This window comes from Melozone crissalis, unplaced genomic scaffold (assembly GCF_028551555.1).
Source record: "Melozone crissalis strain CALT ecotype California unplaced genomic scaffold, PUWL_Pcris_2 ptg000110l_1, whole genome shotgun sequence".
Taxonomy (NCBI): Eukaryota; Metazoa; Chordata; class Aves; order Passeriformes; family Passerellidae; genus Melozone; species Melozone crissalis.
In genome coordinates, this window is record NW_026535887.1 from 3,438,122 (window position 1) to 3,465,852 (window position 27,731).

A 27,731-nucleotide genomic window follows, 5' to 3' on the forward strand; every position below is an offset into this window, starting at 1 on the left:
ACCAACCACCCATGCCTGCAATGGGGACTTTTTTATCCAGTGACACAAAACCACCCAAACCCCTGGAGAAGAAGGTGAAGAAGAAGGAGCAGCACTGCCCTAAAACCTCCATCTTGTGTTATATCTATCACTGTATTCTAAACCCTTAAACTCTGAGTTTCCCTCCTGTGCTATCACACACTCCTGTTCAAACTGCACACCCACAGTCCCAGTTCCACCATTCCATTCTGGAAGCTTCTCCAGGCCTCAGGGCAGTGCAGGGTTCTCTGGGGTTCAGTGCCTGCCAGCACAGAAAGTCCAAAATTCTCAGCAAATTTCAAAATTCCAACAGCTTTGTCTTGATTTGAGCTCTTCCTCCTGCCCAGCATCCCTGGCATTAAATCCTGTGTGTTTGACACATCCTGAGCATCCCCTGCTGTCTCAGGGGGTGCAAGGGTAAAAGGAAAATCATGGAATAAAAAACCCACACAGCTCGAGGGGAGCCCGGGACTCAGGGGAATGTGTGAGGATACAGGGAATTGCTGGAATTTCTGCAGTTTGGTTTGGAAATTTGGAGCAGAATCGTGAGGGAAAATGCCCAGGCTTGAGGGCTGAGCTCTCCCGGGAGCTGGGAGTTGAAAATCACCTCAGACTTTTTTTTTTTCCTGGGAATTTCACAAGGGAAATTTGCTGGTGCTGAACAAATTCATGGTGTTTTATGTCCATTAAATCATTCTTGGCAGCAGAGCCCCTCTGGGTGACTGAAATCCTTCCTGTGGCTTCTAACTCTATTTAGAACTGGACTTTAAACTCCTCACTCAGCTTTCCCTCATCAGATCCTTTGGATCCAGAAGGAAAATTAAGGTTCTACAATTAAAACCCAAATTACTCCAGCTCATCTTTCATCCTCCTCCCCACAAACAAGCAATGGTCTTTAAAATGTTAAAAATCTTTAAAAAGATTGTCCCAACTCCTGTATTGTCCCTAATATTCCTGTTACCCAGACTTTGACTTCTCCATATTTGGGTGACAACATTTGCTCTGTTCTAGCTTTTTTTTGTTATTAAACAAATAAGAAAATTAAACAAAACCCAGTGGGAAATGCTATCAAAGTTCAGTAGCCAAATATTTATTTAGTTACTTGGGGCTGAGGATTTATGTTCTAACAGTCAGAGCTGTTAAAATAAAACATCATTTACAATTTGAGGTCTGGTTGGAACTCAGGTTTTTTAATAAATCAATATTTCCCAGCTGTTAAAGGGCACCAGCATGACTTTGAGGCCTCAGAGAGGACGTTCCACACGGTGGTGAATAAACATAAAAACACAAAGTGTAATATTTCACTAGGCAGCATCTCCTGACAATAAAAATTCATCTTCCTTTGTAATAACTTCATCCTAAAATGTCTGTGCACAAATCCAGGGTGTCAGGAACCAGGGGAAGAAGGGGCAGGGGTAGGAAATACAGAGGCTGTTCCAACCTCCTGCTTATAAATGAAATTTTCATCCTTTATTGTTTCTCTTCTCTGCCCCAACAAGTGGAGATTCAGTCCTGCTCCCACTCAGGGCATCACCCAAGTGTTCAGGGAGAGATCAGGACCTGAAATTTTGGTGCAATGCCAGAAATTCCCTAATCCCAACAAGCCCACGTGGAGGTGGTGGCCCTGGGGTAAGGCAGCAGATTTTCCAGCAAAGCTTCCTTGGATGCCAACAAATAATAAATATATTCTATTATATATTTATATATTTTATATTTTATCCTTATATATTGGTGTATTTTGTATGTTCATATATATATTAATATGAATATATATTATATATTATATATTATATATTATATATTATATATTATATATTTGTATATATATTTTGTATTTCTATTCTATAGTATATTTTTATCTTTATGAAATATTTATATATTTTATAAAATATATACTTTATATAGATTATATTTATAAAATTTATATATTTTAAATAATATAGAATATAATACATTAATATTTTATGCATAAAATTATATTTAGGGTGTAATATAATATAATATAATATAATACAATATATAATGTTATTAAAATATAATATATAATTTTATTAAAATATAATATATTTCTAAAATAATTTTTGGAAATTTTAAACATTTTATCATTTATTTATAATTTTATAAAATTATAAATAATGAATTCCCTCAGAAACAGCTCTGAACATCCTGAAAGCACAAGGTGGAGCTGAGCTCTGATTTTTGGGAAACCCTACAGTGGCCTTGGGGTGAGGCTGTCCAAGGCCCCTTCCCAGAGATAAAATTCCATAATCTTTGGCTGTGGACGTGCCACAATTATCCCTCATTTAAACCCAGCCTTGCTCCTGGAGAGTTTTATCTCCCTGGGCAGTCTCTGCTCCTTTCATTATTTGGTGTTTGCTCAGCTGATGGCTCTTCCATGGCTCTGCCCTTATCTGCTCCCCCTCAGAATTGGATTTTTTATTTCCCAAACCAGTCAGATATGACAAAGTCATTTCCCTCTGCTCTTGTCTTTTGAAGGAATACAAACTCCTTTTTAACAATAACCATTTAAGGATTAAAGCTGCTGGAGAAGGTGAATTTGCTGAGGGAATTGAGTCACTTTTAAAGGGGTTTTATAGGAAAATGGAATTTGGGTTTCCCCTCCTCATCTTCTGTGCTGCAGACAGAGCACAACCTCACCCTTTTCCTTTGTGGAGCTTCAGCCTCCTGAGCTTCCCTGAATATTTTAGAGAAGGAATTATTGTGAGCCACAAGGAGTTGGGACAATCTTTTTAAAGATTTTGAACATTTTTAAGACCATTGCTTGTTTGTGGGGAGGAGGATGAAAGATGAGCTGTTGGCTTCTGGAGTTGGAGCTGGCCTTTAAATTCTTGGCACCTCGTGACTTCAGATTGCTGTGATCACCAGGGAATGACTGACAGGCTTAAAATTAGAGTTTGGAATTGCTTTGGAATGGGTTGGGTGGGAAGGGACCTTAAATCCCATCCAGTGCCACCCCATCCATGGCAGGGCCACCTCCCACTGTCCCAGGGGGCTCCAAACTCTGTCCTTGGGCACTGCAGGGATCAGGGGCAGCCCCAGCTGCTCTGGCAATGCCAGCCCAGGCAGGAATTGCTCATTGCCAAGATGCCACCCATGGCTGCCCTCTGGCAGTGGGAGCCATTCCCTGGGTGCTGTCCCTGCAGGCCTTGTCCCCAGTCCCTCTGCAGCTCTGCTGGAGCCCCTGCAGGCCCTGAGCTCCTCCAGCTCAGCTGAATCAGGATTGGTTTTGTCACAGTTGAGAAGGTCACAACACAAAGCAACACACTCCATTGCCAGAAGGTTTCAGACTGTTTTTATTCCAGCATTGATGCTTTTTATACATTCTTACACAACTCATCAGTTTGCACTTTACTCATTGGTCACAGGAGACAAACAAGGTGCTCATTGAACAGGCAGTTGCAGTTTCTCTGATTTATCCTTCTGTCTGTCCTGGGTTCTGTGTCAATGACTGGATAGGGAATTCTTTCAGGGATAAACATGGATCCTCTTATCAAACATGGATCCTCTTCTTCTCAAACATGGATCCTCTTCTCAAACATGGATCCTCTCCTCAAACATGGATCCTCTTCCTATCAAACATGGATCCTCTTATCAAATATGGATCCTATTCTCCAACATGGATCCTCCTATCAAACATGAATCCTTTTACCAAGCATAGATCCTCTTATCAAACATGGATCCTCTTCCCAAACATGGATCCTCTAATCAAACATGGGTCCCCTTCTGAAACTTCTCTCTGGCTCACAGAAGTCACTGTAAAACCTCTTCCAGTCTTTCTCTTCCAGAAAATTCATTGGAATTAAATTTTTTACGTTTGTGCCGAGTGTCCATGGCTGTCACAGCTCAGGAGCTGCCCTTCCCTTTGTGTGGAGAAATCTTTATCTGCTCAGTGTGTCACGTTCACCTTGTGAACATTCCTCTGTGTGGAGAAATCTTTATTGGCTCTACTCATAATACTCAGTGTGTTGTGTTCACCTTCTCTGTGTGGAGAAATCTTTATCTGCCCAGTATGTTGTCTCCACTTTCTCTCTGTGGGCCTTGCCTGGGTCATCCTTGATGAGCAGCAGCAGCATTGTAGTGCATTTCCAGTTCTAACTGGAAAAACAGTTCCATTTCTAACTGGAAAAACAGCCATTGATGTGGGGAGGGCCCTCCTGTCCTGCCATTACCTTCCCACAAAGAGAAAATCTCTTCAGGAGCACACCCTGAGCCCATTCAGTCTCTTCACTGCTGTATCCTCTGTCCACAGCAGGTATTTTCCCCTCAAATTCCCAATTTCCAAGTGGATGTGGAAGATATTTTCCCCTTTTCCCTCTGCAGATGGGCACAGTCCCAGTCTGGGTGCGCTACAACTTCAATCCAAAGCAGGAGAGGAAAAAAATGAAGTTTCCTACAGCTTTTAAACAAAATCCTGCATTTCTCTGCCACTTCCTGGCTTGATGAACGATAACACTGAGCATTTGCCTCTCATTTTCCAGCCACAGGTCTCAAAATGCTTTTCAGAGCTTGCTGAGGGCCATTAGAGCAGTCCCAGTTCTAACTGGAAAAACAGCCATTGGCCTGAGGAGGGCCCTCCTGTCCTGTCACTGCCTTCTCCCCACAGAGAAAATCCCTTCAGGAACGCGCCCTGAGGCCGTTCAGCCTCTTCACTGCTGTATCCCGTGCCCACAACAGATATTTTCCCCTCAAATTCCCAAATTCCAAGTGATGTGGAAGATATTTTCCCTCTGCAGATGGGCACCGTCCCAGTTCTGAGTGAGCTACAACTTCAATCCAAAGCAGGAGAGGAAAAAAATGAGGTTTTTCTACAGCTTTTAACCAAAATCCTGCATTTCTCTGCCACTTCCTGGCTTGATGAACGATAACACTGAGCATTTGCATCTCATTTTCCAGCCACAGGTCTCAAGATGCTTTTCAGAGCTTGCTGAGGGCCATTAGAGCATCCTGGGCCCCTCTGTCCCAGGAGGATCATCAGCCTCTCGTTTTCCTCCCTAGCCTGGAGAGGGCTCTGATGGCTGAGAGGAGCATCCTGCCCCTTGGAAATGGACACTGAGCCCTTCCCTGCCACACTGAGCTGTCACTTAAAGTCACTCTCAGGCCCCTCCAGAGAGGTGCAGAGGGGTTTCAGCACAAATGGAGGGGAAATTGCTGCCTCTCATTTCCCAGCCAGGCCACCCAGCAGCGCTGAGCTTTGTGTTTAACCCCCTAATGAACTGAATTCAGCTCTGAATGGGGCTCTATTTCTCTCAAGCTGCAGCTGATTTTTTTTGTCCCTGTCACTGAACGTGTAGCACATCTTGCTGTATTGATTGCTCATGGAGAATATTTTTTTTTAAATATATATTAAAAGAAAACCTTATTTGAAAGCCAGATTAAAGATGATCAACACGGGCCTGCCCTGGGGCAGAGGAAGGACTTGGTGAATGCTGTGGCTTTGTTACTGCAACAAAAGTAAATTCCTGCCTAAAGCAGAAAAAGCTGCACATTTCCACCAAATGCAAACCATCTGCCATTAAATTAACAAGGTAAACCTTGAGTGCTCTGATTATCTGGTGAATATCTGCTGCTTCAATATGACTTCATCTAAGTGCCAGTTTTTTATTCAAGCTTCATAAATGGCCTTATTTTCCAATATTTCTTCTTTCCCTCAGCCTGAGCAGTTTGGGCTCTTGTGGAAGAGCACAAATCCTGCCCAGCTGCCCTTCCCAGGTGCTCTGAACCTCCTTTGTGGGATCTTTTCCCCATGGATGGCAGGAATCAACCTGCCCTGGGAGCTGCTGGTGCTGGACAAAGTCACTCAGATCTTGTTGGCTCTGAGGAAAAGCAGAGAAAAAGGAGGAAAAGCTTTTTTTGAGCATTTTATCTGCTTGGCCATGGCTGGTGTGCACAGATCTTTTTGTCCATCTCACAGCATCTGTGATGCTCAGAGATTCCCAGATGTTCTCCACAGGCTGCTCCAAACCCCAGCACGTCCTCAGAGAGCTTGGGGTGGTGTTTGATGAAGGAATGAGGTCCCTGTCTGGTCTTCTGGGTGGGAATGGCCTTGAGCAAGGACAGGGAGCTCTGCCACCCTCACCCAGAGTGAAATGGGGTCTGTCACATCCAAACCAAACCAGGGGTGATCAGCTGCTAATTAATCACCATTTATAGCTTGGATAGAACTGCAAATGTATTCGGACCTAGCAAAGCTGCTGCAAACAGGTGGGAGAGCTCAGAGCCCCTGGCAGGGCCTGCAGGGGCTCCAGGAGAGCCAGAGAGGGACTGGGGACAAGGGATGGAGGGACAGGACACAGGGAACGGCTCCCACTGCCAGAGGGGGATGAGAAGGCTGAGCCAGAGCAGAGGCTGGGCAGAGTTCCAGAATAAATCAGGGATTTATTCACAGGATCTCCTCCATGGCTGCACCTTGGGCAGCACCAGAGCCCAGCCAGGGCTGCACCCAAGATGACCCAAAACGGCCCCAAAATGCACGAGCGCTCCCGGGGTCTCTCCCTGGGATCAGTTCTGCTCCATTTGCACCTTGCAGTTCATTGTCCCATCCCAGCTTCAGCCCAGGCACTCCCACCCTGCTTGTTTTTCTCTCTGCAGCCCACGGGGTTTGTGCTCCTGGGCTGAGATTTGGATCATTTGTCCTTGGTGCCCAGCTGGAGCAGGAATTGTTTTGTCTCCCTGCTCTGTGCACAGAGCTCACCATCCCTGAATGTGAAGCCCAGACCCACACACTAAAGCAGCACAGAATATAAATATAAAAACTATGAAAAATATAAAAACTAAATAAAACCAAAGGCATCAAGGGCGGGGATGGATGGGATATTGGGAATTAGGAATTGCTCTGGAATTGCCAGAGCAGCTGGGGCTGCCCCTGATCCCTGCAATGTCCAAATCCAGGTTGAATACTGGGGCTTGGAGTCCCCTGGGACAGTGGGAGGTGTCCCTGCCATGGGATTGGAACTGGATGGGATTTAAGGTCCCTTCCCACCCAAACCATTCCAGGATTCTGCAGCCAAGAACTGAACAGAGCAATTCCAGCAGAGGACAAGAGTCCAGCTTGGTGTCCCTCTTGGCTGAGTTGACTTTTGGAGGGTTAAAACCACGGAAAAATTGGGATAGCAAAGTGTTAAAACACCTTCAAGACCAGCAGGGACCTGCTGACTTCACAGAGATAAAATGCCTGGTTTGATTTCACTATGGTTTGATCGAGGAGATTATTTTGGTTTATTTTAGAATTTCGGCACGAAAATTTCATTTCTGCTTTTGTGTCAAAGCAGAGACATTTTTAAGCAATTTCATAGCTTATAAATTGCTCTGCTTTGCTAGACTCAAGGATTGAAACCACACAGACCCCAGTCACCTAAAACCCCTGTTTTCCCACCAAAGTGATCTCCTGGTGCCTTCCAGAGCTTTTTTCCCCTCTGGAATGTCTGCAGTGAAGCTTTTCTCATGGACTGCATCCTTCCCCAGCCTCAGCTTTTATTCCCATCAAATATTTAATGGGATGAGCAGCTCAGACTCTGTTTCCTTGGCCTGGCTGCTCATTTCTGGATTGTTGCGGGAGACAACACCGGGAATCCGTGCCCGGATCGATGGTGGGGTCAGCTCTTAACTCACCATCATCATTACACTAATTACTCTCATTGAGTCCTTCCTTCCTCCCACCCTGAAGGCTCATGTAAATGAGTGACCCAATTAGCAAAGCTTTCCAAAGGGTTTCACATGCCAGGAAATGGGGTTTTTGTGGGGATGGCTCCGAGGAGGCTGCTGGCCACTCCTGTTGGTTCATCCCACTTAAATCCTTTTATCTCTTCTGGGGAAAATTGCTTCCCTGATGGCAAAGATGGGGAGCAGAAATTCCTCCCTGCTCCTCCCCGGCGGGACAGAGGTGACACCTCACCCTGCTCTGGATGGGGTGAAATAATTGGTGAAATTATTATGGAACAGGATGGGGACTCAAAATCACAGCCAGGGTTTGACATCAGCGTTGGGCCTCAGGGAAAAATGAGGGATGTGCTGGAGGAAACTCAAGGAAGGGATTTCCCCTTGCAAAAGGATCTGAAGAAGGGGAGAACTTCAGGGGGAAAAAAACAAGGGAAGGGGAGAACTGCAAGGAAAAAAGCAAGAAAGGAGAAAGGGAAGAAAAAGGGATAAGCAGGAAAGGAGAAAGGGAAGGGAAGAACTGCAAGAAAAAAAAAAAGCAGGAAAGAAGAAAGGGAAAAACTGCAAGGGAAAAAAGCAAGAAAGGAAAAAGGGAAGGGAAGAACTGCAAGGAAAAAAGCAAGAAAGGAAAAAGGGAAGGGAAGAACTGCAAGGAAAAAAAAGCGAGAAAGGGAAGGGAAGAACTGCAAGGAAAAAAAAGCAAGAAAGAAGAAAAGGAAGGGAAGAACTTCAAGGAGAAAAATGCAAGAAAGAAGAAAGGAAGAACTTCAAGGAAAAAAAGCAAGAAATGAGAAAGGGAAGAACTGCAAGAAAAAAAAAGCAAGAATGAAGAAAGGGAAGGGAAGAACTGAAGGGGGAAAAAAGCAAGAAAGGGAAGGCGAGAACTGCAAGGAAAAAAGCAAGAAAGGAGAAAGGAAGAACTGAAAGATAAAAATAACAAGAAAGGAGAAAGGAAGAATTGCAAGGTGAAAAAAGCAAGAAAGAAGAAAGGGAAGGGAAGAACTGGAAGGAAAAAAAGCAAAAAAGATCCTTCCCCCTCTGGGATTTGGGGGAATGACTCCTAAATAACCAGGAATTGTGGAGAAATCAGGCTGAGTCTGATCATCCTGGTGCTCATCCCTTTTTCCTTCCCATTCTTCACCCTGAATTTGAGAACTCTTCATCATTCCCATGGATGTTCCCATCCCCACCTTCCTCTGGATTCCCTTGGACAAAACTCATTCATTCTTTATCTTCCAGATCTCTGGGCTGCTGCTCTTGCTTTGCAAACCAAGCTCTTGAAAACAAAACAAAAAATTTCCTCAAAAAAAACCCCTTTTATCTATAATTGATTAATTGTATCTATAATTTATTAATTCTATCTATAATTTATTTATTCTATCTAAAATTATATATATATCAATTATTATAATTAATTTTATCTATAATTATCTAATTTTTGTTTAAAAAAATGACTGCTAAGGATCTGCTTCGCTGTATTTATTTTCATTATATTTTTACTCCTGAGCATCAGGACACTGATTAACTTCAGGAATTTTATTCCTTTCTCTTGCACTGAGTCCAGCAGACTGGGAGATTGAAGATTCTTTTGCAAATCCATCCCTCTGAGACCCAGAGAAATCCTGTAGGGAAATTTTGAGGGCATTTTTGGGGAGGTGCAGCTCAATATCCTGGAGGACTCTGAGGAAAAGGGGGCTGAGGTTTTGGTTTGCTGTAGATGGAAGGAAATGTCTCCATTGTGATTTTCCCTGGTTTTAAGGGAAATTTGGCGAAGCACATTGGGAAACAACAAACAGGCAAAAAAATCCTTCCCAGAACTCAGAAGAAGCTGAAAGGACTTTTTAAAATCAAGTCACTTCTGAGATAATCGAATTCAGCCCAGGAAATAATAATTCTGAGAAGGGCAAGATCTGGGAAAGTTACATCATAAATGACTGAAAACAGAAAAAAATAACAGAGGATTTTTCCCAGTTGAGGGAAAAAAACAGCAAAATGGTTTTTTAGGGGATTCTTCCATAGTGAAACCAACTCCATTCCTGATCCTGTGTTAGGATCCTGCTCTTCATTCTCCCTGCACAATTTTGCTTCCTTCAGTGAAAAAACACAACTTTTTTAGTGAAAAACACCTGATCTTTGGAGGTTTTTTTTAATTAATGCACCAACTGGTTTTGGGTGGTTTTCAAGCCTTTTCCAGTCTGCAAAGTGCTTAAAGAAAAGTGAGGATCAACCAGACCTTGAGTTTGCTTGGAGGAGTTGTAGAATGGAGCTTGAAATTCTTATGCTGGCCCTCTATTTTGTGAGATAATCCAATTCAGCCCAGGAAATAATAATTCTGAGAAGGGCAAGATCTGGGAAAGTTACATCATAAATGACTGAAAACAGAAAAAAATAACAGAGGAATTTTCCCATTTGAGGAGCACTGGAACAGCAAATCCTGGACTTTTTTAGGGGAATCCTTCCATAGTGAAATCAGCTCAGTTCCTAATCCTGGGTTAGGATCCTGCTCTTCATTCTCCCTGCACAATTTTGCTTCCTTATATGAAAAAAGCCCATATTTTTAATGAAAAACACCTGATTTTTGGAGTTTTTTTAATGAACTAATTGGTTTTGGGTGGTTTTCATGCCTTTTCCAGACTGCAAATGCTTAAAGAAAAGTGAAGATCAACCAGACCTTCCAGGAGTTGTAGGATGGAGCTCGAACCTCTTATGTTGCCCCTCTGTTTTCTGAGCTAATCGAATTCAGCCCAGGAAATAATAATTCTGAGAAGGGCAAGTTTTGGGAAAGTTACATCATAAATGACTGAAAGCAGAAAAAAATAACAGAGGAATTTTCCCAGTTGAGGGAAAAAAACAGCAAAATGGTTTTTTAGGGGATTCTTCCATAGTGAAACCAACTCCATTCCTGATCCTGTGTCAGGATCCTGCTCTTCATTCTCCCTGCACAATTTTGCTTCCTTCAGTGAAAAAACACAACTTTTTTAGTGAAAAACACCTGATCTTTGGAGGTTTTTTTTAATTAATGCACCAACTGGTTTTGGGTGGTTTTCAAGCCTTTTCCAGACTGCAAAGTGCTTAAAGAAAAGTGAGGATCAACCAGACCTTGAGTTTGCTTGGAGGAGTTGTAGGATGGAGATCGAACCTCTTATGTTGTCTCTCTATTTTCTGAGATAATCAAATTCAGCCCAGGAAAATAATAATAATAATTCTGAGGAGCGCAAGTTCTGGGCAAGTTACATCATAAATGACTGAAAGCAGAAAAAAATTAACAGAGGAATTCTCCCAGTTGAGGAGCAAATCCTGGACATTTTTTAGGGAATCCTTCCATAGTGAAATCAACTGAGTTCCTAATCGTGTGTTAGGATCCTGCTCTTCATTTTCCCTGCACAATTTTGCTTCCTTCAGGGAAAAAAACCCAACTTTTTAAAATGAACCAGTTGGTTTTGGGTGGTTTTCATGCCTTTTCCAGACTGCAAAGTGCTTAAAGAAAAGTGAGGATCAACCAAACCTTCCAGGAGTTGTAGGATGGAGCTGGAACCTCTTATGCTGCCCCTTTATTTTATTTAACAGATTCCTTCCCCCCTCAACAATCCTTTTTCCCCAAGGCTGCATCTTTGCAGAAAACCCACTTTTTGGAGGAGTTATTGCCTTTTTAAAAGCGCTAATTTCCTGGGGAAATTTATGCCCGGCAGCGGCGGCAGGCGAGGAGCTCGGCAGGCAGGCAGCGCTAACGAGACAATTCATTAAGCGCCGAGTGTGTAAAAAACATTAATTCCTCAAATGAAAAACTAATAGAGTGTTTAGGCTGCTCTTTATCACCGCTGACAGCCTGGGCTCCGCTCGTCATTCGTGTTTACCCAGCTGATGGGGCTGCGGCTCTTCCTTGCCACCTCAAAGGTCGGCATGCTTTTTTTTGCTTTTTTTTGCCTTTTTTTTCTTATTTTTCCCAGCTTTGTCCCTTCTCCTGCGCTTGGATTTTAAGGACATGGGAAGTTCTGAGTGCCAGCCCTTTGGTTTTGTCATCTTGCTTTGCTTTTCCTTCTTCCTTGCTTTTTTTCGTTGCAATTCTTTTCTTTTTCTTTCTTTCTTTCTTTCTTTCTTTCTTTCTTTCTTTCTTTCTTTCTTTCTTTTCCTTGCAGTTCTTTCTTTTCTCCTTTCTTGCTTTTTTTTCTTGCAGTTCTTTCCTTTCTTTTTTGCCTTTTTTTCCCTTGCAGTTCTTCCCTTCCCTTTTTTCTTTCTTACTTTTTTCCTTGCATTTCTTCTGTTTCTTCTTTCCTGCTTTTTTCCCTTGCAGTTCTTCCCTTCCCTTTCTTCCTTTTTTTCCTTGCAGTTCTTCTCTTCCCTTCCCTTTCTTGCCTTTTTTCCCCTGAAATTCTTCCCTTTTTTCTTTCTTGCTTTTTTTCCCCTACAGTTCTTCCCTTCCCTTTCTTGCGTTTTTCTGTCCAGTTCTTCTCCTTTTTACATTTTTTTCCATGCATTTCTTCCCTTCCCTTTCTTGCTTTTTTCTTCCTTACAGTTCTTCTCTTTCTCCTTCCTTGCTTTTTTTCCTTGCATTTCTTCTCTTCCCTTTCTTCTTTTCTGCTTTTTATCCCTTGCAGTTCTTCCCTTCCCTTTCTCCTTTTCCCCTTTTTTCCTTGCATTTCTTCCATTACTTCCTTTTTTTTTCTTGCATTTCTTCCCTTTCTTCTTTCTTGCCTTTTTTCTTTGCAGTTCTTCCCTTCCATTTTTCCTTTCTTGCTTTTTCCCCCTTCATTTCTTCCCTTTCTTCTTTCTTGCTTTTATTTCCTTGCACTTCTTCTCTTTCCTTTCTTCTTTCTTGCTTTTTTTCCTTGCATTTCTTCCCTTTCTCCTTTCCTGCTTTTTTTCCTTGCAGTCCCCCCCTTCCTCAGAACCTTTTGCAAGGGGAAATCCCTTCCTTAAGTTTCCTCCAGCACATCCCTAATTTTTCTCTGAGAGAACAGGACTCATTAGTGGAAATCTGCTCGGAGATTAATTAATGAGCAGCTGTCCCTGAGCTCGTTTCCTCCTCACTTCTGTTTGTCCTACAAGTGCAGCTCTGTCCCTTTGACACCCTTGCCATTGATCCCAGTAAAAGGTGAATTCCCAGTAAAATGCTGGGGATTTTGGACAATTTAGGCAGCTGACATCCCAAATCCAGCTGTGAAGTGCCAGATACCTGAAGGTTGGAGTGATGGCCTTCAAAATTCCCTTCCAAAATTCTTGGTTCCCTTCCCATTCCATGATCTTGGGAGTCCTGGGAGAAATCATTCCTCTGAGTGTTTTATTTCCCTGGATTTAAACCCTAAAAAAGGGAACAATTGAGGTAAAAAAGCAGCAGTATCTGGGTGAATATTTGAAGTATTTGTTCATATCTAAGAGGCCCAAATATTCACACCTCAGAGAAGAAGCCCAGAGAAAGTGTCAACCCCAAAATCCAGCTTTGCTTCCTGAATTCCCATCGCTCTGAAATGAATCCCGTGGGAGAATCAAAATCCAGCTGCAGCTTTAATGGCTCGTTCCAGTTCTTTCCTAGAAAGCTGGAATTCCCAAAAGGACAAATCTGGGAGAAGGAGTGACTGATCTGTACCTTGGAGTCCCTTTTTGGTGGGGCATGGACACCTTGGTGACATTCCTGTCCCCTCACAAAATTTTCCTTGCTCAGCTGGGTCCCAGAGGGACAGACCATGACTTACCACAGAGATGGCTTCTAAATAGTGAAATATTAAAGAATTGTGAATTTTTTCCTGCTTTTTGGGTGTGGAAGTCAGAGGTTTCCTGGCAGAAATCCCACTGAACTGGGGGAGAATCAAAATCCAGCTCCAGCTTTTATGGCTCGTTCCAGTTCTTTCCTAGAAAGATGGAATTCCCAAATGGACAAATCTGGGAGAAGGGGTGACTGATCTGTACCTTGGAGTCCCTTTTTGGTGGGCATGGACACCTTGGTGACATTCCTGTCCCCTCACAAAGTTTTCCTCACCAGCAGCACCTTTAACACAGAGGCTTAACACAGAGGTGGCTTCTAAATAGTGAAATATTGTAAAATTGTGAATTTTTTCCTGCTTTTTGGGTGTGGAAGTCAGAGGTTTCCTGGCAGAAATCCCACTGAACTGTGGGAGAATCAAAATCCAGCTCCAGCTTTTATGGCTCGTTCCAATCCTTTCCTAGAAAGATGGAATTCCCAAATGGACAAATCTGGGAGAAGGGGTGACTGATCTGTACCTTGGAGTCCCTTTCGGTGGGCATGGACACCTTGGTGACATTCCTGTCCCCTCACAAATTTTCCTCACCCAGAGGGACAGACCATGACTTAACACAGAGGTGGCTTCTAAATAGTGAAATATTTAAAAATTATTAATTTTTTCATGTTTTTTGGGTGTGGAAGTCAGAGGTTTCCTGGCAGAAATCCCACTGAAATAAGTCCTTGATGTTGGATCTGACGTTCACACCTCACTCCTTTAAAATCACATCTCTAATTCTGCTTGGCTTCCCCCAAAGCTTTTTTCCTTGAAATACCAGATATTCTCCTTTTTGAAGGTGTTTCAGCAGCAATTTTGTGTCCTTGTGGCATCATCTCCTCATGATGCTAAAAGCTGTGGGAGCAGAAGACACTGCTGGAGTGGCAGTGATGGATCAAATCTCATTATCCATGTTCTTACCTGCTGGGAACTCAAGCACTGAGAGGGAAAGTGGTGCCTGAGATCCCCAGGAAAATCCCCAGCAGAGAGGAGAGTTAACCCTGACTCTCTAAAGGCTTAATCCAGCATTTACCCCATGAAAAATTCCCTTTTCCCTGTGTTTTTTGGAGTTACCTCTTCTGGAGGGGGGGGGAGGAAGAAATTCAGGTTTAAGGAGCTGCGAACTGGAAATTCAGCAGGAGTTTCTTGCTGCATCTCTCCCCAAAGAGGAGGGATTTTCCCCCAGCTGAGCTGTAAAATGTCTCTGTGAGCTTTCCCTTTCCCCCAGAGAGGAAATTGGGAATGCTGTGCAAATCCTGAGCGTTTTGGAGGTTCCTTCCTCAGGTTCAGGGTGCAGAGTTCGTCTCCTTGGATTGATTTTGCTCCTGGTGCTGTTAAACCACTGGCATGTGCCACTGGTCACCCTGCTCTCACCTGGGTGGCTCAAGGGGTTTTTTTGTTTAATATTTTGTTTAATATTCCATAAATATATTTAATAAATTAATATTTATTTTAATTTATTAGATATATTATTCAATATATTTAAATATATCATCCATCCATTTACAACCTGCCAGGAGGTGCCTGCAGAAATCCTGGGTGGCAAGGCCTGGGCTGAGTTTATTTTTCTCAGCTTTGCTGGAATGAAAATGTCACTGTCGTATTTTGAAATATGAAATTTTCATATTTCAAAAATCCCTTTGCCAGGATTTTCTTCTCCTGGGAAGCTGAGAAGCCTCAGAGAAAAAGGAAAACAATATTATCTCATTTGCTTCTGCTGTGTTTTGCTGCTTTGGAATGTGGTTGGAGGTTGTTTATCCAACAGGTGATTATTTCATTGGTTTCATGGGAATTGTTTTAATTAATGACCAATCACCATCAGCTGAGTCAGGACTCTGGAAGGAGTCACCAGTTTTCATTATTTTTTTTTAGCCTTCTGTCTGTATCTTTTCTGTATTCTTTAGTATAGCATAATATAATATAATATAATATAATATAATATAATATAATATAATATAATATATTCAGCCTTCTAAGAACATGGAGTCAGACCCATCATTCCTTCCAAAGACAGGAACCCCAGAAAACACCACCTGAAACTTTCCTTTTCCTCAAAGGGAGAGGACTCAGGGGTGATTTCAGCCAGGGAGGAGACAAAACCTATTGGTTCATTAAAAAAACTCCAAAGATCAGGTGTTTTTCACTAAAAAACGGGAAAAAAGGAAGCAAAATTGTGCAGGGAAAATGAAGAACAAGATCCTAACCCAGGATTAGGAACTGAGCTGATTTCACTACGGAAGGATTCCCTAAAAAATCCTCAACTTGGAAAATTCCTCTGTGAATTTCTTCTGTTTTCAGTCATTTATGATGTAACTTTCCCAGAACTTGCCTTTCTCAGAATTATTATTTTCCTGGGCTGAATTCAGTTATCTCAGAAAACAGAGAGGCAACATAAGAGGTTCAAGCTCCATCCTACAACTCCTCCAACAAAACTCAGGATTTGGTTGATCCTCACTTTTCCTTAAGCACTTTGCAGTCTGGAAAAGGCATGAAAACCACCCAAAACCAATTGGTTCATTAAAAAAACCTCCAAAGATCAGGTGTTTTTCACTAAAAAGATGGGAAAAGAAGGAAGCAGAATTGTGCAGGGAGAATGAAGAGCAGGATCCTGACACAGGATCAGGAACTGAGTGCCAAGCCAAGCTGGGACTTTTCTCCAGCATGGAAAATTCACCTTCCAATCTCCAGGATGACAGCAGCCAGTGGAGCAGGGCACTGACCAGGCTGTTGTGGTGCCCAGGTGGGCTCAGGCTCAGCTGGAAACGGGTCAGGAAGGAGCAGAAGGGGAAAAAGAATTCCAAGGCTGATTTTTTTTCCCAGAATTCCAGAATTTTTTCCCCTTTTCCAACATTTCAGCAGAGATCCCTCCCTTTCTCGCAGTGTGGTGTGTCCACAGCCACAGGAAGGCTCAGTTTTTGCCCAAAGATCTGCCCAGCTCCACAGCCAAAATGGCATTTTCTACTCACAGCCCTTTAATAATTCAGGCTCTGATTATTTTTTGCTGCTCCAGCTCATTTGTTGGCCTCGTGCTGCCAAGGATGATGGAGTAAAACTATCTGGATTGAGACTTTAAAGAATGGGATTTTCTCTTCTGGGTGTCCAGAGAAGAAAGGAAAATTGATGGGCTCTGAAAGGGCTCCCTTTGAGCTCCAAAAGTAAAAAACACACAGGAGAAATCCAGATTTACCCCCCCAAAAACCCCACCTGAGCCTCCTCCCCGAAGGATTTCAGTGCTTCAAACAGGGAGCTGATTGTGCCCATCTCCCTCCTCCCCTCATCTCCACTGACAAATATAATTACAGCTTCACTTAAAAGGGCTGCAAGTGGGTTGTGGAGAGGAGAAAAATGGTGTGTGCATCTGCCTGCAGCAGCAAGGAGCTGACTCCTGCTTTCCTCTGATGGCCCCATCCATCTCCAGCACTCCCAGCCTGGCAGAGCTGCCTCTGCTAAAGAGAGATCATTCCTGCCCCAAGTGCATCTCCAGGGGGATCAAAACTCTCAAAATGTAGGATTTTGGGGCTTAAAAATTAAGGTTTTTCATGCATGGTACAGGTGGAGTTTTCTGCTTTGTCTCTTACCAGGTAATTATCTAATTATTCCTGAACCTGAAGTCCTGTCACACTCCAGGGTCACTTGGAGGACAAAAATCTGTCCCCAAATGCCTCCTGAGAGTCCTGGGATAATCTGGAATTAGAAATTGTGTAAATCAGCCCTTCACCTCCTTGCTGATAATTTAATTTTCCTGGTGGGACAGAGCAGCAGCAAGGAGCTGACTCCTGCTTTCCTCTGATGGCTCCATCCATCTCCAGCACTTCAGGCTGGCAGAGCTGCCTCTGCTAAAGAGAGATGATTCCTGCCCCAAGTGCATCTCCAGGGGGATCAAAACTCTCAAAATGTAGGATTTTGGGGCTTAAAAATTAAGGTTTTTCATGCATGGTACAGGTGGGGTTTTCTGCTTTGTCTCTTACCAGGTAATTATCTAATTATTCCTGAACCTGAAGTCCTGTCACACTCCAGGGTCACCTGGAGGACAAAAATCTTTCACCAGGTGCCTCCTGAGAGTCCTGGGATAATCTGGAATTAGAAATTGTGTAAATCAGCCCTTCACCTCCTTGCTGATAATTTAATTTTCCTGGTGGGACAGAGCAGCAGCAAGGAGCTGACTCCTGCTTTCCTCTGATGGCCCCATCCATCTCCAGCACTCCCAGCCTGGCAGAGCTGCCTCTGCTAAAGAGAGATCATTCCTGCCCCAAGTGCATCTCCAGGGGGATCAAAACTTCTCAAAATGTAGGATTTTGGGGCTTAAAAATGATGTTTTTTCATGCATGGTACAGGTGGGGTTTTCTGCTTTGTCCTGTCACCAGGTAATTATCTAATTATTCCTGACCCTGAAGTCCTGTCACACTCCAGGGTCACTTGGAGGACAAAAATCTGTTCCCAAATGCCTCCTGAGAGTCCTGGGATAATCTGGAATTAGAAATTGTGTAAATCAGCCCTTCACCTCCTTGCTGATAATTTAATTTTCTCAGTGGGACAGAGCTCAGTGAGCAGAGAGGGGCTGGGAGGAGGCTCAGGGAAGGAGAATCCTCATCATTCCCACCCACCCAGGCTGGATTGTCACCCTCATTGTTCCCTCTTCATTCCCCTTCCACACTCCAGACCAGCTCATCATTTCCAGCAGGGTTTGCCAGGCTGGTGTTCCTTGGTTCAAAAAATTAATTCATGAGTTTTGCTGTGACCTCAGGAGCTGCTGAGAGGGGTTAATTGATGGAGTTAATTGATGGAGTTAATTGATGGAATGGGTTGGGTTGGAGGGGACCTCAAGGATCACCTCATACCAACCTTGGCAGGGACACCTTCCACCATCCCAGGGGGCTCCGAGCCTCATCCAGCCTGGCCTTGGGCACTGCCAGGGATCCAGGGGCAGCCACAGCTTCTGTGGGCATCAAAGATCATTTGCTTCCATATTCTGTGATTTTCATACTTAATTGTACAGTTTCCATACTTAATTGTACAATTCCTTCATCTGCTTCCATATTCTGTGATTTCCACACTTAACTGTACAGTTCCCTCCTCTTTGTTCACCTCTGCTTTAATTTGTTTTGCACACACACAAAAAAAAATCTGGATTTTAATCCCCTCACTTTGCTTTTTTTTCTCTTTTCAGGCTGGGTGTGAGGATATGTTTAATTTTAGGGCAATTATTTTTGGTGTTTAATCCAAAGTTCCTCTCTCAAAGCAGACCCGTGGCTGTAAAGTCACATTTCCTTAAAGCAGCATCACTCCAAATGGAATTTGATGGTCAGCAGCTCCTTGGGAATGCCCTGGAGTAAAATACAAGATGAAGTGATGGAGTTGGAGCTCCTCTGGTGGCTGGGATAAAATCCCAGGAGCTTTTCAAAGGAGGTCTCAGTGGGAAGGAAACCATCCATGAGCACCTCATGGGTGTTGCTTGTGCTTTAATTTCTTTTTACAGCCCTGTGGGATGAAGTGATGGAGTTAGACCTGCACTCCTGGCTGGGATAAAATCCCAGAAGGTTTTTCAACGAGGTCTCAGTGGGAAACCACCCATGAGCAGCTCATGGGTGTTGGCTGTGGTTTAATTCCATTTTACAGCCCCAAGGGTGAAGTGATGGAGTTGGAGCTGCTCTGGTGGCTGGGATAAAATCCCAGAAGATTTTCAAGGAGGTCTCAGTTGGGAAGGAAATGATCCATGGGTGTTTCCTGTGGTTAATTCCCTTTTGCAGCCCTGTGGGATGAAGTGATGGAGTTAGACCTGCACTCCTGGCTGGGATAAAATCCCAAAAGGTGTTTCAAGGAGGTCTCAGTGGGAAGGAGATGATCCCTGAGCACCTCATGAATGTTGCCTGTGGTTTAATTCCTTTTTACATCCCTGAGGGGTGAAATTATAGAGTTAGAACTGCTCTGGTGGCTGGGAGCTTTTTCCAGGAGGTCTCAGTGGGAAGATGATCCATGAGCACCTCACGGGTGTTTAATTCTTTTTTACTGCCCAAGAGCTGTGGTTAAGGAACAAAGCCAAAGCAAGGCTCCTCTGAATGAGTGGGGACTCGCCTGAGGGACACTGTGGTGACCAAAAAGGACCCTCCCACCTGTGGGTGCCCTGTCTCCCAAGCAGCTCCTCCTTCCCTCTCAGCAGAGTGAGATAAACACTGCTGGACTCTGCAGCCACAGGAATTCCCAGCCCAGAGCAATCCCTTGCCAGGAAAATGGCTCCTGGTGGTTGATGAATCCCCTCAGATCCACCTTGAATCCCCTCAGATCCACCTGGGAGTTAAATCCATGGCAGGAACACTTTGCTCCTTGACCCACTCCTGAATCAGAGGTGGAGGGATCACCCAGAGCTGGGATGGGAGCACACAGGAGGCTCCGGATGGGATGGAGAACATCTTGTTGGGAAGGATGAAAGTTTGACGAGAAGGTCTCACAGATATGTGTGCCTAGCAGAAAGATTTTTAAATGTAGAGTCTGATGAAGGAATAGAGATGGAAGCAAGTTTTGATCTAGAAGAAAAGAATTGCTGAGCCAGTCTTACTGGATAACCAAGGAGGCAAAGGGTGTGTTAGTTAGAAGGGGTTTTTATGGCTTAGAGAAAAGGATAAACCCACCCCAAACAAGAAGATGTTTTTACCAAGCACAAAGAGAGCACAGGCAAACAAGGCAGCAAATGGTGCAAGTAGAAAAAAGGGCTCAGAATTTTCCACTGCAAGAAAACTGAAAAACAACTTCTAGCTTAAACTGTAATGCACTAACTTTGAGTGACTGGAGAACAGTAACATGAATATGGTAATTACAGGAGTTATGACAGGCCATAGATAACAGTTCAGGTATAGATTGGTTCTGCTGCATTGAGATGCTCAGCAAAGAAAAGTCTAGAATGCATTGTAACCAAAACCAAAGGGTCTGCAGGGCTGCCTGCAGCTGGAGCTGACAGCTGTGGGCACAGCTCTGTCACCCACAACCCTGGACTGCTGTGACACCTTGGGTACAATAAACTGCATTTTGGGTACAATAAACTGCATTTTGGAGAACCCCTGGAGTCCCACATCTCTCATTTCAGCTCTTACAAGATCTCAAATTGAACTCTTTTTCTCTTGGCAGCCACGTCCCCAGGCCAGGACAGCCACGCCAGCCTGGAGCACCTTCCTGCATCCGAGCAGATCCTGCAGAGCCTCAGTGAGCTGGCCAGGTCCTTCCAGGAGATGGCTGACCGCTGCCTGCTGGTGCTGCACTTGGAAGTCAGGTAAGAACTGGAATCTGGGCATGGAGGGGTGTGGTGGTGTTCACAGGGGTCCCAGGATGAGGAAGAGACGAGGATCTGACTCCATGTTTCAGAAGGCTGATTTATTATTTTATCATAAATATTATATTAAAACTGTACTAAAAGAATAGAAGAAAGGATTTCATCAGAAGGCTAGCAAAAAAATAGAAAGGAATTATAATAAAATCTTGTGACCAGAGAGTCCGAGCCAGCTGACTGTGATTGGCCAGTAATTAGAAACAACCACATGAGCCCAATTATAGATATACCTGTTGCATTCCACAGCAGCAGATAATCATTGTTTACATTTTGTTCCTGAGGCCTCTCAGCTTCTCAGGAGGAAAAATCCTAAGGAAAGGATTTTTCATAAAACATGTCTGTGACAGAGGGGCATCTTGGGAGGCTGCAGGTGGAGATCATGTCCAGAGGACACAAATAAACTTGTCCATAAATGCATCAAAGGTGAGTCCAGGAATGCCAGATCTCCAAATCGTGGGTGGCCAAATGTGGATGGAGGCAGGCACCAAAATTGGAATTTCCTAGGGAGGTTTGTCTCTTAACTAAAAGAATTCAGGAAGAAATTCCTTCATGTGGGTGTGGTGGGGTCCTACCAGAGTAGCTGGGGCTGCTCCTGGATCCCTGCAATGTCCAAGGCCAGGTTGGACAGGGCTTGGAGCAGCCTGCGACACTGGGAGGTGTCCCTGCCCATGGCAAGGGTGGCCTTGCAGGTCCCTCCAACCCAACCCACTCTGTGATTCCAAGATTATGGTTCAGAGACCAGGAAAAAATGTGATTTTTGGGGACTTTGTTCTTCCAAAACATCACAATGGTGTTGTCACAGTCTAACAGGTGTCTCCACAGTTTGGGTTTTTTTGGGGATTGCAAATAGGAGCTTCTCCTCCTATTTCTTCAAACAGTAACAGGGACTGGGGAACCAGCTGGATTTTTTCAAGGGCTGGGTGATTTCATGAAGTCTCTGCCTTCACATGCAAAGACCAAAGGCAGCAAATCCCTTTCCTCAGGCTGCCAGCTGCCCACTCCAGGGCTGGGAAGACGTTTTTCCCTGGAGAACTGTTCAGGCCAGGTGTATTTTCATTGCTTCCCTTTGCTTTGAGGCATCAGATGGAAGGGGGATGTCAGAGCTTTGATGGATCACCAGTTCGTTCTTTGGTGACACATCCCAAGCCACCTCGTGTCCCCGTGTGCTCTGCTGGATCAGCGTGGGGCTCTGGAAAAAAAATCCACATTAATTCTTGTCAGCACTCCTTCATCCTGCCATCCATCACTGCTGGGCTTGGGAGGATTTGAGGAAAAGGAGGTGGAAATATGGAAATGGAGAAGTTTTCCAGCTGGGCTGAAGGAACCCGGACTCTTGGGATGGGTGTCTGGCCTCTGTGGCTTTTTGTCACACTTGGGTTAAGCAAAAACCCCTAAAATGGACTTGAGGGATAAAGTCTGCAGTAATTTAGAGCAGTGCTTCCAACAGGAGTCGAGTTTGGAGCTGTGAATTCACCAAACCATGTGTCAGTGTGTCCAAAGGGTGGAAGGGACTGAAGGATTGAGACATCAGGGAAACCCCTGGATCCCTCACTCTGCATTTCCAGCCATCTGCAGAACTCTGGTGCCTGTTCCTGGCAGGATTCTCTGATCCTGCACCCATTCCCTGGATCTGTAATGTCCAGGGTGCACAGCACAGTGGGAATCCATCCACTGTGGGTTCAGAGACACTCAGAGCACATTTGGGAAGGGCCTGGGGATTCATCCCACCTCTGGCTGCTGCAGAGACACCAGAACAGCCAGGAATTTGTGAATTGTCTCCTTGAATTCCCCAGGAATTTTGGGAATTCCACACAATTATCCCCTGATTTTCTTCTCCTCCTCCAGTGCCCCCGAGGTCACTGAGATCCTGCTGCTTGGATCTGGATGTGCTTCCTTAAAGGAGATCAGGCACTCCCAGATCATTCTCCAAGCCATGAAATCACATCCTACAATCCTGGCAAGGTTTGGGTTGGAAAGGACCTTAAAGATCATCCAGTGCCATGGGCAGGGACACCTTCCCCAACCCCAGGTTGCTCCAGGCCCTGTCCAGCCTGGGAATGGAAGCAGCTTTTGTTGGAATAACCATGGAATTTTTTAGATTAGTTAATGTCTGTTGCAAGATTTTCATATTTTAAAACACATATATAAAACTTTATATATATAAAACACATATATAAAACTTTATATATATAAAACTTACATATATAAAATTATCTATAAGATGCTTTTACTCTGGGGATTACCCTAAACTGGATTTGCTCATGATGGCACCTCAAGGTGTTTTCCAGGGAATGTGGAAGCCAGGACATCTCTGGCACAGCTTTGGGCCACTCTGGTGTGAGCTTCCTGTCCCCATGTGCTGACCCTGAGTTATCCCCAAATTCCAGGGATTCTCCCTCAGGCTTTGATTTGTTCCCCTGGCAGGTGAATTCCAGAATCATGGAAAGGTTGAAAAAGACCTTTAAGATCATGAGGTCCAACCATTCCCAGCCAAGGCCACCTCTGACCATGTCCCCAGGTGCCACCTCCACATGGCTTTGAATCCCTCAGGGATGGGGACACCACCCCTGCCCTGGGCAGCTGTGCAGGGCTGGACAACCCTTTCCATGAAGGAATTTTCCCTAAAATCCGACCTAAACCTCTCCTGGTGGAAGTAGAACCCAACCCTGTTCCCACCACAAAAGGAGAAGGAGCTCTGCTGTGGATTTTTCTGGACACAGCAATTTCCTCTCTGGCTTTGAGAGAAACAACTTAATTATGGTATTTTTCAGAGTCCTGAAAGGTGATTAAACTGCATGGAATTTCTCCTTCCATGGAGGGATGGTGGTTGGACACGTTGGGATTCAACTGCATGGAATTTCTCCTTCCATGGAGGGGAGCAAGTTGGGATTTAAGTGTGTGGAATTTCTCCTTCCATGCAGGGATGATGGTTGGGATTTAACTGCATAAAATTTCTCCTTCCATGGAGGGATGATGGTTTGGCATATTGGGATTTAAGTGCATGGAATTTCTCCCTCCATGAAGGGGGGCAAGTTGGGATTTAAATGCATGGAATTTCTCTTTCCATGGAGGGATGATGGTTGTTCACGTTGGAATTTAACTGCATGGAATTTCCCCTTCCATGAAGGGGGGCAAGTTGGGATTTAAGTGCATGGAATTTCACCTTCCATGGAGGGATGATGGTTGGGCACGTTGGAATTTACCTTCATGGAATTTCTCTTTCCACAGAGGGGGGCACATTGGGATTTAAGTGCAGGGAATTTCTCCTTCCATGGAGAGGAACAAGTTGGGATTTATCTGCGTGGAATTTCTCTTTCCGTGGAAGGAGACAATTTGGGATTTAAGTGCATGGGATTTCTCCTTCCTTGGAGATGGTTGGGCACGTTGGGATTCAACTGTGTGGGATTTCCCTTTCCATGGAGGGATGATGGCTGGGCATGTTGGAATTTACCTTCATGGAATTTCTCTTTCCATGGAGGGATGATGCTTGGACACATTGGTGAGCAGAATGGAGTTGCAGTAGTGTGAAATGCTTGGGAACAGGCACAATCATGGAATTTCAATGCTCATTCCATGACCCCTGGCTCGCTGGTCCTGCCAGTCGTCCCTTTTATGAGGTTTTCATGGAAGGAGTTCTTGTTGGAGGACCGGTATTGTTTGGGAGGTTGGGGAATCTTGGGAACAATTATCCTAACAGGAGCCACAATCCCACTTACCGCCTCATACACCCTCTATATCCTCATAATAACACAGCGAGGCACTCTCCCATCCCATTCAGTGGGATGATGGAGGTCAGATCCATCTCCAAGGATCTGTTGGATCCATCCCTGGACATGGAAGAGTCAAGAGGAGGATGCCTTTAACACAGACATCACCACCCATCTCCTGAAGTTATTTTATTACCAGCTTCAGGAAGGGAAAAGCCACTTTGCATCCCATAAAAACTTTAAAACAGGGGTTGTTTCATTGTGATGTTCCTCCCTCGTGCCCACAGAGTTCACTGCTTCCACTACCTGATCCCTCTGGCCAAGCAAGGGAACTACGCCATCGTGGCCAACGTGGAGAGCATGGACTACGACCCGCTGGTGGTGCGGCTCAACAAGGACATCAGCGCCATCGAGGAGGCCATGAGTGCCAGCCTGCAGCAGCACAAGTTCCAGTACATCTTCGAAGGTCAGGCTCTTCCCAGTCCTTCCTCCATAAAGGGTTTTCCATCCTCATCCCAAAGCTCCACGGTGGAGCAGAGTGAGGTGCTCCTGTCACCTACAGAGCGTTGAGTGAGAGCCGTGTGGGAGAGCTGGGAATGTTCCCCTGGAGCAGGGAGGGATCCAGGGAGAGCTGGGAATGTTCCCTGGAGCAGGGAGGGATCCAGGGAGAGCTGGGAATGTTCCCCTGGAGCAGGGAGGGATCCAGGGAGAGCTCCCAGCACATGGCAGGGCCTGCAGGGGCTCCAGCAGAGCTGCAGAGGGACTGGGGACAAGGCCTGCAGGGACAGCACCCAGGGAATGGCTCCCACTGCCAGAGGGCAGCCATGGATGGCATCTTGGCAATGAGCAATTCCTGCCTGGGCTGGCATTGCCAGAGCAGCTGGGGCTGCCCCTGATCCCTGCAGTGCCCAAGGCCAGGCTGGAGCAGCCTGGGGCAGGGGGAGGTGTCCCTGCCATGGCAGGGGTGGCACTGGAGGGGCTTTGAGGTCCTTTCCCACCCAAACCATCCTGGGATTCTGTGATTCCCTCTTTGTTCAAGAAGAGGGAAATGGCTCTAGACAGAGCCACGGGGACCATTCACATCCTGTTGAAGTTTAAATTCATACTCATGGTCCTCCTTAATCACACCTCTTAATCCCAGGTCTGGGATTTACAGAATTCCCACCTTGGCTCCCTGTACATGAGCTAAATCCTTAATTTAGACTTTGAATTGGCCTCTGGGCTTGCCCAGACCTGTGCAGTGCAAATCAGGCTGGGTTTTTGCTCTTTGTAATGTGGCACAAGTGGATGCATCATTTTGGGGTGCCTGTGTCCCTTAGCCCCCAGCTGCTGTGCCCTTCTGACGTCCTTCAGACACAGGAAAGTGTTCTAGATTGATCAGAGAGGGGTTGTGCATCAGGAGCATTGGAATGCAGCTCATTCCTGCTCCTGGAAACAGAATTTACCAGGAAAAACAGGGAAACCACCACCCTGGAGAAGAGATTTAAAACAGATTAAAACCCTGTGGTTCTACAGGAGCTGCAGTGACCCATTGCTCTGCCCAGGGACTGGAAGGGACATTGTGCAAAGCCTGGCTAAAAATCAGTGGTTGTGACAACACAGCTCTAAGTTTTGGGGCAGTTTTGTGTTTTTACTAGAGAGGTGCAAAGTCCTAAACTGCACCACAAAGATTACTGAAGGTTTCCAGTTAAAACCCAATTATCCCTTGATACACAGCTCTAAGTTTTGGGGCAGTTTTGTGTTTTTACTAGAGAGGTGCAAAGTCCTAAACTGCACCACGAAGATTACTGAGGGTTTCTGTGACGGTGTTCACAGAGGTCTCAGGTTGAGGGAAGAGATGAGAATGTTGACTCCATGTTTCAGAAGGCTGATTTATTATTTTATGATATATATTCTGTTAAAAGTATAATATATATCATAAAATAAAAGAATAGAAGAAAGGATTTCATCAGAAGGCTCGCAAGGAATAGAAAGGAAGGGAATGATAATAAAATCTTGTGACTGACCAGAGAGTCCGAGCCAGCCGACTGCGATTGGCCATTAATTATAAATAACCAACATGGACCAATCCCAGATGCACCTGTTGCATTCCACAGCAGCAGATAATCATTGTTTACATTTTGTTCCTGAGGCCTCTCAGCTTCTCAGGAGAAAAATCCTAAGGAAAGGATTTTTCATAAAACATCTGTGACAAGTTTACAGTTAAAACCCAATTATCCCTTGATCCAGCTCACAGGCACCACTTCCAGTGCACATTTTGGGGGTTTTCACCATGAATTACTGGCACTAAATCTCTTCTTCCTTGCAGGTTTGGGCCACCTCATCTCCTGCATCCTCATCAACGGCGCGCACTACTTCAGGCGCATCAGCGAGTCGGGCATCAAGAAGATGTGCAGGAACATCTTCATCCTGCAGCAGAACCTCACCAACATCACCATGTCCCGCGAGGCCGACCTGGACTTCGCCAGGTGAGCACAGACCTCGCCCTGTGCCCCTCACCTGGGGCCCACAGGTGCTGAGATAATGTAAATTATGTGTGCATTATCTACAATGATTGTCCAATACCTATCACCTATGTTAGAGGTCAGAACCCAGGAAATTCCTCTGGCTGTCCTGGAGGGCTCAAACCTCTGCCAGGGGGCTCAGAGACCCTGGCACAGAGCCCAAGACCCCCGTGACTTTGATTTTGACTCATGGGAAAAAATTACCAACCTTGTATGAGGATCTGCAAGCCACAACAGTTAAGTAGAACAAAAGTGAATTTATCACGGCGTGAAAAAGTAGATTTTGGGGTTTTAGAATGGGGGTTCAGGGGGCAAGATGAAGGAATCTGGGTGTGTCCTGTCCTCCTTCTTCTTGTCCTCCATCTTCTGCTGTGATGGTGGCACAAATCCTCCATCTTGTCTCCTACCCACCTTCATACTGAAAACCCAAAACTCTACATTTTTCACCCTGTGACAAACTACACCACAATCTGTTTCACACATTCATAGATTCCAATTCATCCCAAAGTCTTGGGAGCTTTCTCCGTGGATGAAGGTTAAAAGCAGTGTTCTCCTGGGGCTCAGGCAGAGTAATATCCCCTGTGCCCTGGGTTCCAGCATTCCAAAAGTCTCAGGTGGCCAGATGAGTGGCAAGTTCAACAGCTGGAGGTGTTGGTGGCAATTTTGGCTTTCCTTTGGTTGAACAACGTGGAATCAGAGAATCCGGGGGCTTGTTAAGGTCAGGGAAGAGCTCCAAGGTCATCAAGCCCAAATGTGGATCAGCTGAGGCTGATGTGAG

General features: G+C 44.9%; 1 protein-coding gene across 1 annotated transcript in view; it reads left to right on the top strand.

The window, feature by feature from the left end:
- EXOC4 (exocyst complex component 4) overlaps positions 1 to 27,731 on the top strand; it is a 361,901-nt gene that overhangs the window by 307,955 nt on the left and 26,215 nt on the right. Inside the window, exons 15-17 of the mRNA XM_054292411.1 lie at positions 20,544 to 20,685; positions 24,737 to 24,915; positions 26,758 to 26,917. Of these exons, the coding sequence (XP_054148386.1) occupies positions 20,544 to 20,685; positions 24,737 to 24,915; positions 26,758 to 26,917 (481 nt within the window). The remainder of the gene's footprint in view (positions 1 to 20,543; positions 20,686 to 24,736; positions 24,916 to 26,757; positions 26,918 to 27,731) is intronic.